The sequence below is a fragment of the Melanerpes formicivorus genome, unplaced genomic scaffold (assembly GCF_026170545.1).
Source record: "Melanerpes formicivorus ecotype bairdi unplaced genomic scaffold, bMelFor1.0.p_v2 SCAF_26, whole genome shotgun sequence".
Taxonomy (NCBI): domain Eukaryota; kingdom Metazoa; phylum Chordata; class Aves; order Piciformes; family Picidae; genus Melanerpes; species Melanerpes formicivorus.
The window spans coordinates 5,851,336-5,863,880 of record NW_027142378.1 but is presented as its reverse complement, the minus strand read 5'-3'; the positions used below and the strand labels follow the sequence as shown (position 1 = coordinate 5,863,880).

The 12,545-nt window shown below is 36.8% G+C and overlaps 1 protein-coding gene across 1 annotated transcript in view; it reads left to right on the top strand.

The window, feature by feature from the left end:
* Nucleotides 1–12,545, top strand: part of USH2A (usherin) — a 378,576-nt gene that overhangs the window by 87,606 nt on the left and 278,425 nt on the right. The window contains exons 19-20 of the mRNA XM_068153470.1: nt 932–1,076; nt 11,828–12,058. Of these exons, the coding sequence (XP_068009571.1) occupies nt 932–1,076; nt 11,828–12,058 (376 nt within the window). The remainder of the gene's footprint in view (nt 1–931; nt 1,077–11,827; nt 12,059–12,545) is intronic.

Sequence of the window (12,545 nt, the reverse complement as noted above, 5' to 3'; positions counted from 1 at the left end):
GCCATGTTGTTTTCTAGGAATCTACATTTTCAGTAAGAGGGTACCCATCTGGCCTTCTGGATAATGGACAAGTCTTTGAAGTGGGGAAAACTAAAAGAGCAGAAACCAAACTCTAAATTCTAAATATGTGGTTTTAAAATACTGGGAGGACTGGGTTTGGAGAACAAATACTATGGCAGTAGTAGTCTGCTAAAAGCTTAGGAATGAGCAAAGGAACATGATAGGTAATCAGTGTGTGGGATGATATTGTACTTGTTTCAGAGATGATCTTTTCTTTCAGTGGAATCATAGATGGGCCACAGTTTATTTGTCTGTGAAGTGAGAATGCTGTTGCTCTTGGGTCTGTTGCAATTATACAGAAATGTAAATTGCTTCTGGTCACAGGCTTGCAAGATTTTTCACCTAAATAAACATCTGATAAGAACTTATCTAAAATACATCAGCTTATTCAGTTCCACACTCTCTGATAGCTTAAAATAATGTTCAAGTAAAGCAGTTTCAAATGTCTGCATGTATCAGTTATTCCCCTCCCTCCTAATGCCTGCTCATCATGTCACTCATTCAATGGTGGTCAGATTTCACCACTTAATAGTGTCATCTTCGTCATCTGGTTTGTAGCTGCACTGTTTGGAGTGATAACTGCACCACCACACAGTTTTATGAGGCAATAACTTTGTTTCCTCATTTATCCACTCAGGAACTGGCTTATTACCTCATAAAACAGTGTGATGGGAAGTATTATCACCTAAATCCTGGCTTGTTCAGATTTTCCAAAACAATCCTCTGCCTCAGTCTTTGCAGGGTTTTCCACATCTAAATGAAGGAATCTTCAAATTCAGAGACAAGTTTCTTGTTAGTGAGTGTGTCATCAATTAATAAAAGTGAAAATATTATTTGCCAACTGTCATTTTCCAATCTGTTTGCTTTGCAGGTTTTGCACATAGCTGAGGCTCATGAGCTATCCTATGTAGTGACAGGATTGAAACCTTACAGGACATACAACTTTACTGTTACTCTCTGCAATCAAATTGGTTGTGTAACCAGTGAGCCAGGCATGGGACAAACCTTGGCAGCTGGTAAGGAAACAGTCTGTATCAAAGTGCAAATCTGATACACAGTTCACTAATGAATACCATTAAGATGATCATAGTTTGATGCACGGTGACAGGAGTAGATGTTCTATTAATACAAAGTGACTTCCTTAATTATTATTTGTTTATCTTGACAGATGAAAACCAAAATATTTTCAGTGAAGGTTTAAGGTGCACTATTATCTCAGGAGGATTTGTGTACTGCTCTCTCAATTGCAAGTTACGGATATGTCGGTTTTGTTTCTGTCTATTTAAGTGGTAAACATGGCTGAATCTATTAATTCATTTCTGATGCTAAGATATTGTTAATCTGTTGCTGGGGTTTCTCAGTCATGTTTGCATGACAGCATGGAAAATGCACATGCTGCGCCAATGCTTTGCTTAACCTGTTGTGCTGGGTTACAACCATCCTTGATGGGGGCTGAAAGAACCCAGCTCCCAGGTGGACAAAAGAAACTTGATATAGGTGGACAGAGAGAGACTAGGCTTTCCCTTTACCCAGGAGAAGGGGTCCCCTGGGTCAAAGGTGGTTTATTTCACTCCTCCTTCCTGTCCAGCAAGCCTATAAAAAGGGCAGACATATTTCACTCTTTCCTGCCTCACCTGTTTGAGAGAGATCACCTCCGGCTGCTGCTTCCTGCACTGACCATGCGGTCAGGGTCTATTTCCCAAGCTGCATCCATGCTTTCTAAAGAACTGAATCCACTTACAGCCAGGGAAATACCAGCCCATTCAGGCTTGGTTTTGTATATTTTTCTATTTATTCTTATCCCTTACTTTGTGAACCCTCCTTGTTATTTATATATTTTATATATATATATATATATAAAAATTTACATCCCCTACTTCCAAACCTATTTCAGACTATTTCCTTTGTGAATTTACCTCTCCTTTCCCCTATTGTTTTTTTCTAATTGTCCTTACTAGGAAAGGAGAGGAGGGAGGAATTGCAATCTGCTATCATTTGAGCTTTTAAACTCCAGTTAAAGCTCGAATCAGCACACCTGTGAAGGGAGAGTTGCATGGTTTTTCTATTAAACTGACATATGTACATAGTCTGCCTGAATTAGAAGCAAAATGCCTGCTTTGGGTCTGTTGAAAATGTCTGTTTAGCTCCTGAGATTTATGAGATTTTTCTCTGTGGAAGTGTATACTCATGATTTCCTATGGAAACAAAGCTTAAGAAAGTGTGTGTGTGTTCCTGTGTACCCTAATACATCTTCAGATTGTGAGTTAATTTCAACCACATACATCATGAATTTCCAAGGTACTAACTTTCTACAAGTTTAGGGGGAAATAAGCATGAGAACAGGACAGAGGTGTTGAAAGCCTGTGTTTACTTTGAAGGAAAAGCTGGAAAGAACTCACTACTTAGACATCAGAGGATCAAGAGAGTTTCAAGAGAGAAATCATTAGGAAAATCAGTTTAGTAAGTCTCTTTACTCATGGAATGAGTCAGTACAGCTCTTTAATACTATAAACTGCAAATCCATGCTTTGTGACACACTGGTGTCCACCTGCAGAGAGCTGAGTGCTTAACATTGCAGTTTGCTTTTGCATAGGTATTTAAAACACATTCATTACTTTCACAGTATTAGTTTTACTTAATTTAGCAATTAGTGGTGTTGTCCTCTCTCTTTTGTGATGATGGTGTTTGAAATGGCTTCTCTTATGTAATTTGGTCGCCTGTAGGAAATTTTCTGCTGTGCAGAATATTTTCCTAGGCTCCCTGGGCTGTATTTGGGCTGCCTGAATTCCATCAAAGCTCATCTGTATAATAAATGCGGAGATATACAAGTTTCCAGACAGGAAATGAGGTGTTGCCCAGAACCAGGAATCATGATACCTTCTATGCATGAACTAAAGTGGAATCTAAGGTGTTTGGATAGTACCTATAGTCTACTCTCTGTTCTTAATCTGTCTATATACTTTCATTTCTATTTATTCTGAAGTGGAAAATAGATGAATTGTTCCTTGATTCACCAAACAGTTTTCGTGTTTCAGTGGGCAAAGATTATTCTGTCTGTTTTCTCTCTTGCTGAATTGCTGACTTCAAAATTTATTTGGTTTCCTTATACTGCTTGCCTCAAGCTGGCCATCTACAGAGCCTCCTACCCATATGAGTATGACTTTATCCCACACCACACAGCTGTGCAAGGAACAGCATTCCAGTCTGTGCTGATAACCATGGAAACAAATCTGGCCTAAACAGAACACTTTATTACTACAAATGATCCAACTTTGCATTTATACATTTATTAAAAGATTCAGAAACAATAGCTTAGTTATACTTGACAGCTTGTTTATGACCATCTCCTCCCTGATTGTGTTAATACTTCGAGACCTATCACATTAGAGAAGACAGGAGAATACAAAATAGAATAACAGACATGTCCCTATTTGTTAGATCTTTTGCCGTGCAGGCTTTTCCTGCTTACAATTGTGAGCCTTGAAAGCAAAGAATCAGTCCTGTGTTGGCTTCTTTTTATCTTTTCAAAGCATGCTAACTCAACGTCTCAAATTTTGACAAACTTTTACAAAGAGTAATGTACTTAAATTTTGCATGTAGTTTTATATTCTGACATTCACATTTTTAATTTCTAGAGAAAATGGTTTAATAATCTCCATACAGTTTGGTTTTGTGTGCATGCACAGTTCACTTAGTGGAGTTTGGTAAATCTGTGTTTCCAAAGAAAATTTAGAAGAAACATTACTCATGTGATGACTTTTAGAGTAAAGTAATCTCAAACTGGACTGGAGAAACCAGTCCTTGTCATTTGCAAAAATGGATTATCAGGTCTTAGTCCATTAATATCCTCCTGTGTCATTGAAGGGTGCAAAATGACATTAAAATTGTCTTTCTAGGGCTGTTGGGGAGTTGTGTTTCATGAAGGAATGTCTCCCTGGCACAGAGACAGCCTCCTTGGCTAGATGCCAGTCCCTCTTCATGCCCTGGCAAAGGGAGATTCTTGATAGAAGTCTCAACTGAAATGTGCTCCAACATGATGGTTGCCTTGCATTGTAACACAATCCAGGAGCTTTGAATCGTGTTCCAAGTTGGGTTAGAGGTTATAGTAAATTAGACTAATTCTTCTCCTCTGATCCTGAGAAGGATAGCAAAAAACCATCTCCACTCCTTCCATGTGTGAAATGTAGTCATTTATCACATGAACATTTAAATCAATGGATATCTGGATGACTGTGATTTTGGCATGTCCAACTGTCTTGCTTTTGAAATTGCTAATGCCTTCTAAAATTCACCATGAGAAGTCTCAAGTGGTTTTAAAGCTTTTTCATACCCATTAGGTTAATTTCAATATTATTATAAAAACCTCAATACTTTTCAAAATATATCATTCTTTTTCCCTGGCAACATGTTTATTTCTATATAGTGTAACACAACAAATAAAAGCAAGGATGGCACATAAGGCAAGTGGCATCTTGCCTTGTATCAGGAATAGTGTGGCCAGCAGGACTAGGGATGTAATTCTACCTCTCTACTCAGTACTGGTGAGGCTTCACCTCGAGTACTGTGTGGAGTTCTGGAACCCTCACTTCAAGAAAGATATTGAGGTGCTGGAGCAGGTCCAGAGGAGATCAAAGAGACTGGTGAAGGGACTGGAGGAAAAGTCTGATGAGGAGGGGCTGAAGGAGCTGGGGTTGTTTAGCCTGGAGAGGAGACTTGGGGGGGGGGGGGGGGGGGGAGAGGGGGCATATCAAATTCTACAACTCCCTTCAGGTAGTTGTAGTAAGGTGGGGGTTAGGTTCTTCTCCCAGACAACTCGTGACAAGACAAGAGGGCATGGCCTGAAACTGCGACAGGGGAAGTTTAGGTTGGATGTTAGGAAGCACTTCTCATGGAAAGGGCAATTAGACACTGCCCAAGGAGGTGTTGGAGTTGCCATCTCTAGAGGTGTTTAAGGAAAGACTGGATGTGGCACTTAGTGACATGTTCTAGTTGATGTGGTAGTGTTGGGACATAGGCTGGACTTGATGATATCAGAGGTCTATTCCGGCCTTAATTCTGAGATTCTGCCAGATGGGCAAAAAAAATCTCTTCCTCAGCCATAGATACACCTACAAGATTTATAAATATTAATACAAAAAGAAAAGCTGGAAGAATTTTAGGGGGGAGAGAGTGAGCAAGCAAAACAGTAAAACAAAATTATTAAGAATCAAGTTATTTTTTATAAGAGCTGCGTGGAGGCTGTCACAAATGCATATGAAAGCAGGAAGAAAAATAGCTGTGAAATAAAAGAACTTGCACAGGTATGCCTGGTGTGTGACGAGCTCCAAGAATGGTACAGAGTGTCGGAACATCAGTATTATGTGGTAATGCAGCACTGGAATGAAAGATCAAAGGAAGAATGTCAAGGTAATGGAAGAAGAGAATTAACTCATATTTGTTAATCAGAGAGCAGGTAACTGGACAGAAAGGGAATCTCAATTTGACGTATTTAGATTAAAAATACAGAAATTTTTGTCATTTAAAGATTCATATAATTAATGTTTCATTCTTTTTTGATCAGTCTTTTAAATGGTAATCCTTGTGGTATTTCAAATATGTTTTATGCACTGCAATATTGTGCCCATGTTGTTGAATCCTTTCGATGATGGGTGAGGAAAAAAAAATCATATTTAATACTTCAAAAATTTGAAATCCAATTTGAGCAATACTGGACAGTAATTACACATTTTTCATCTCAACTTCTAGAGCTGTATTTTACTTCCTGTATTCAAATTCCTGTTTATTTCTGAGAGTGGCATTGAACCTGTCATTCTTAGGCTATTTTATTTTCCCACAAAGTGCTTCTTACTCTGAAGTTTTATCTTGTATAGGAGCTGGTACCTTGAAATCTACAAATCAAATCTAGCTGATACTAGTGAAAGACCTGGAACCTTAAAACCTTTTCAGTTAGGCAGAGAAACGTCCTTATGCCCATCAGTTTCTGATATTTCAGCAGGATGGAACTGTCTGTATGGGTGCTTGGACTAGTAAATTGCTTATTCTATCCCTCTCCAATCAGATAGTCAAAGAGTGCCTTAAACAATCTATACAGGTATATTTCATTAACTGTAGTGTGACTGAGCGTATATCTTGTAATTAAATTTGTCTTTCCTTTGCCCTTCTTATTTTTTTTCCCAACTTCCTTCAAAAAGCATTTTTGAAGATGCACCAAAATATGACTTTGAGGTTGCTGCTGTTTACCCTAACACATTTTATTCCTCATCCTTTGCTTTTGATGGCAATTACAGGGTTCAGAAGCTAATTTGTAGAAGATACTCTTCCAGCACCAGCTGCATCTGGCTTCTTGGCAGATTTCTCAAGTAGTTGTATTGGTGGCTTTGGAGTTGCCTCTGGGTTTGCTGGGCTAATGATGCTGATGGGCTTTCTGGGCTGTCTTACACTCCTTGATGTCATTTTCTCTTTGATTACCCTTTTAATCTGAGTGATTTGTCCATTTTTACCATTCATGAATAAGGTCCGATGCAACCTCTTTTCAAAAACCCTCAACGCATTTGTCATGGCAATACAGCAGTTGCTTATGCCTATCATAGACTGCTATGCCTATCATAGGAGAAATACTATGCCTCAATTATGAAATCACAGATAAACCTTAAACAGGTGATAAGTAATGTATTTTTTCTATTGTTAAAGAAGACAAATATGAGGGCCGCTTGCTGCTGGCCTGAAAACAGCGATTGTTTTGCATGCATGTACATAAGTCTCTTCATTGTGAATAGGACCCAAAGTGATTAAACAAGCACTCTTAATATGTTAATTTATAATTTTAATTACAACAATCTTGTATATATAGTCATTAGTGAATACTAATATAAATATTTTTCTACCTTTTTATTCATAATGCATAAACCAATCATCCAGTTACTTCTCGGCAGTTGCCTGTTTCCGTTTCATAATACAATCTTTGTTCTTAGTTATGAATGCATTTTGTTCATTCCTGTCTTGAATAATCCCTCATTAAGCTAGTCACTTTCTACTCCATGCTAAAAAGGAAAAATTATCATGCAAATGTGGCATGCCATATTAAAAAGCACATTACCAAACACTTTTGTTGCTGTCCTTCAATTAGTTTCCCTTCTTTGAATTTAATTTCATTTGTTGTTAAACTACTGACTTGATGTATGGACTCATGAATTTGAGGCTGCTGCCAAGAATGTAGCAGGAAAAAAAATCAAAGCCTCTTCAGAAAGCTGCAGAGGCAAAGCTGAAATGAATTTGCTTCACCTTTGACAAGAACACTTGAGCAGCATTGGAATCCTCTGATGATTCAGCTTGGCTAATTATCCAATTATTTATTTCAAGACGAAAGACACTGTTTTACAAATAGAAAAGTGTAACGTAATCTGAGGAATTTCTTAATGACAGATGACTTAAGTAACTTCTGAGATAAATGGTATCTGCTCAAACATGTCTTGCCAAATGTTCAAGTTGTAGTTAAACTTCTCTTTGAGTGTGAGGAAGTTAGGGACTCAAAAGTTACTTGTATCTTCTGCCCTACCAACCATGTATTTTTCTTCAGAAAACAGCTCAGTTTGTTCTTTTCCCTCTGTGTCATATTTGCAAGGTTTAAAAGCTATGTTTAAGTTGTATTCCTCTTGATTAAAAGCTTTTGGTTCAAAGCAATAGTTTTTAATTGCCTAATAATATAAGTCAGTCCTTAGGAAAGAACCGTGCATTTAGGAGTTCATTTGCAATATAACTGAAAAATTCATTGCATGGCAGTAAAACAATTTACTGTTAATTACAAGGAGAAGAATTTGCTGTACCATGCTCACAGATTGCCATGAATCATGCAGCACTCCTAGAGATTTATAACAGATGTGTAAGTGGGATGAATTAGCAGGGTTTAATAACAGAGACACAAATCATGCAGACTTCAAGGAGCTTTAATTGATATACTAGAATGTGACGGGCATGAATCACTCAGCCATTCAACAGCACTGTAACATATGGTCAGCTCAATATGCTGCATCTTAAATCGGTTGGTGAGTCGTTGGTTGTCCCATATGGTGGAAGCAGTATATTTTTCATGATTTTTAAAAAATACTGTGTATTACATGTATTTTTAAGGAAATATGATTGTAGCATATCCCTGTTATTAAATTTTCTTTTGATGTCCATTATGGGTGGCTTTTATTCTTTTTTGGAGAAGAGCCCAAAATGGACTCTAAAGAATCTTCTAAAAAATAATACTTAAGCCTTCTGACAGTATTTTTATTTCCTGACTCATTTACTATTGAAATGATTAATACTATCATGAAGTGCAGAGAAAGACAAGATCATGCCAGAAATGCTATGGTAATAGCAGGGTCCTCTGGACTAATAACTTGTCGCAAAAAATGAAATGGATGCTCAGTAGTAAGGCATGTAATTTTACCTGCAATGGGTAAACTCCAGATGAAAACCAATACATTTTCTTTATGTCCTCAAATTTGTCTTTTTGTCCTCAAATTTGCCAGTGATTCTGCTTTGAATTCAACTGAACAGCAATTAAAAATCATACCAGTGTTTGTTACTTTCCTGAAGTATTCAGATTGGTGGCTTGGATTGAAGGCTTCTGTGGAAAGGCACACAAATATCTACCAACAGTATGCTTAACAGTAGTTATTCAAACATATGTAAGCCTGTTAAATTTAGCCCCAGTGTAAAGATGTTATTCCTGGGACAAGAGTCTGGCAGAGTAGGGAAAACCTTTAGCAGTTGTATTAGTAAACCTGACAGACTTGAGAAAGGAATATTGTATCCTTAGAACCATGGCTGCCAGAATTTAATGTCAACAATTAAAATTTATTTTGATCCTTACCTAGTGTTTATTACTGTTTGTATACACAACAGACCTTACTAATACAGAGATGCACTATTAGATGGAATTACCATCTGTTCAGAGTGAAATGCTGGCATCTGTCTTTGAGTCTAAAACTAAAATGATATTATTTCAAACAAAACAAAATTAACTGCTCTTTACTTACCAACTTCATTTTTATGTACATGTGTGTGCATAAACACATGGGAAAGGCTTATTTGTAATGACCTGTGCAGCAACATCTATATTTAGATATATGACTTCAACATAAGCTGTATAGACCATCTGTCTTTATTGGTCTTTTTTGTGGCCTCTGCTACACAATGGCATGCAGCAATCATGGGCTTTTAAATACTATTTTAGCTTTATAATATATTAAATATGTATAATATAGCAAGACATTAAAACTACATAATTAAAATACACAAAATGTGACTTTGAATCCACTAAAATGTAGTATGCTCGTTATTTTGACAGATGTGTCTTAACAGGATGTGACTAAAAAAAATTGTGAGTAAAATTATAGTCAATTCATCTTTCAGAAAGTAGCTACAGGTACCACAGTGACACCTTTAGGAAAATATATACTGTTTCTTTTAGTCTTGAATATTTTTAATTTCAACATTTTGTATCCTGCTGGGCTAGTCCTACAGATTTCAGTCTTGCCTTTCCTGTGCAGAGTTTGGTTTTCTGTTGAGTGGGTTGTTTGGTTTTTCTGGTGGTGTTTTTTTAAGTTCTGTAACTATTATGTACAGTCTTCCACTGTCCTGATGCACAACGATTCTTAAGCATCAATTGGACTGTATTTTAAATACTAATGTTATAGCAAGGATGTTACTTTCTGAAAGGGTAGGCTTCTGTTCCATATATCACAAAATAATAAATTGTGTCATGCCAGTGTTTAATGCGTGTACACAGTGCATTAACTGTAACTGTAGTACATTTATTTGTGCTAGAGGAGACTGGAAAATGATTAAAAAATCAATACTTCCCTGTCAGAGAAGCAAGTGTTACGATGCATTTAAGTAGTTAATTGCATAAACCCCATAAAAGCTTCAGGTTTGGATATCAGTGATGCCATAATTATGGTCCAAGTAACTGCCATTTATTAATACCAGACTTTAAAGGAAGATACAGTTATTGTCATAAGTGTTAGTTGTCAGTCTATGGTTTAGAAAGAATGAATTTTAGCATTTCTGTTTTACCATCAGTAAGCTGAACCGGAGGGCTGAGCCTCTTTATGTTCACGTTTAAAATGCTGACGTACACTTGTTCCCTCAAAGGTGAAGTTTTGATTGTTAAGCCATGTTTTCTATTTAAACTTGTACATTAATACCACAATTCATTAGTGCTGGGCCCTACTTACACAGGAAAGCTTATGACCTCACACTGCATTACTTCAGTTTTGACATTGTAAATTTCTACCGTAGCATGAGATACTAATTAGATTGTGAAATCATAAATGATGCCTAAGCAGGAATTTACAGCAGATAGTGTCATTGGCAGTTTCCCAGTTCCCCAATTCCCTGCTTTTTTTAAGAATAATCTTTATCAAGTTAGATGGAAGGGACAAATAAAAAGGAAGAAAGGAAAAAAACCAGGAACATACTACAGTCAAAAAGGAAAAGCATGTTAATAATCTTGGAAATGCACAAATGTTTCAAAGGATGTTATTAATTCATTCTAAATGAAGCGATCTCTTCTTCTCTAATGAACTCATGCTATGTACAATGCTGTGCTGTCAAGTGGTATGCCAGATTTTGAAGGCCCACATTTTAATTCAGCTTTTAGTGTACTGGAAAAGAATTTATTGGTCTTTGCTATGTCATTATGGGAAAAGCTAATTTTTACAAGTTGGTGTTGTATTTCACTTCTGTTGTTAGGCCTTTATCAGGGAAAGAAAGGGAGGGAAAAAAGCAAGATAAGATGGATGTAGATTCTTTCGGTAGTAGAGCATTCTTACACTTCTCCAGATGATGTCTGTTATTGTTTCAGTCATGGTCCATTTCCTTCCCACCTGTATGGCCATCTCACCATAATCCAACCAGGTCATGCTGCCCTCCAGTGGCTTACTGAACATTATTTTTTAAAATAAATAAATAAAATTCGATCATAACTCAGCTGGAGAGTGACCAGTGTTATCAGAATGATTGAAAGAATGCCAGAGTTTTGGTTTGAACGGTAGGAAGACCATTCTAAATGCTAAACCTGTCTTATGCTGATAACTTTCATGGAAGCAAACTTCTATGGAGTCTTACTGTGCACTACTGTTGGTGGAGAAAAGTTGGAGAGGATCATTTTCTGGAGCTGAATAAATATCTGGATGTATGCTAAGGTCTTGTGTGCTCACCATGACATTACATGACCTGATAGGACCTTCAGTTTTGTGAACGAAGAGCTGTTATCCTCCTGTTGATAAGTTCAGTAATGAAAGACTACTTCTGAGATGCAACAAGAGTTAATTTGCTGTCCACCTACTCCGTTGGTCTTTCACTCAAATCCAGTGCTGAAAGTCATACAGATACATGCTCACAATGAGTATGGCTAATCAAGGAAGGAACACAAATAGACTTGTTATGAAGACACTCATGTAGATTCTTAAAGATTGTGAAAACAATTTATAAATCTTTTGGACATTTATCCAAAGCCTGAATAAACAAAGAAGGTATGTCTTTTGGAATTAGAAGTAAGTTCTTAAAGATTAAGGTTTTGTTTTTTCTTTGTTTGTCTGGACTTTTTAAATTACGCTTTTTTTGATAGCTGTGTTTTTTTTAAGACAGTCAGAAACTGAAGCAGGATGTTTGGTAAAAATGATGTGCAATAAATTATTTCCCAAATATTATGAGCAATAATGATACCTAGATAATATTTAATATGGCTTTTTTTGTTTGTTTTTTTAATGCACAGCTCCAAAAAAACTCAGTGCCCCTCGTATTGAAGGAATAAACAGCACAACAGTAAAGATAAATTGGAATGAACCTGAAGAACTTAATGGACCTCCTCCAGTCTACCAGGTGGAAAGGATGGATGCATCTTTAGCTACATTGAGTACAGAAGTAATGAAAGGGGTCCGTTTCCCAGGAAATGGATATTACAGATTCGCTAGTTCCACTCTCCCTACCAATACTTACTTTACAGGTAAATGAATTAAATGACTTACAACATGTACCAAAGGTATTTTGCATTTGTTTTACCATTGATTATCATCTTCTATGGAATATTTCATACGTAAAATATGTAGTTCTTAATTTACAAGCATAAGGTGATTGTTGGTGATGTATGGGCTATTTTGATCCTTACATTAAAAGCCTGTGAAAAATGTTACTGGACCCGTGGGATTTGTATTCCCTTGCCTTTGGACACGATGATGATGAATATTGCTGCATATTTGATTCATTTCCTAGTCATAAATGGGTCTTATTTACTTTTCTGGGATAAAAACTTTTCAGTTAATTTGCTGTGAGTACTAAGGCATGTTTTCTTTGGTATCATTTTTGAGGATTGTTGAGGATGCATGGAAACTCCAAAAGTGCTCTCTTCCTTTGTGTTACGACCCTATTTGCTTTGTCATGGAAAGAAAAAGGCATGCTAATCTGACTGACATCTGCTGTTTTGGGGGCTTTGG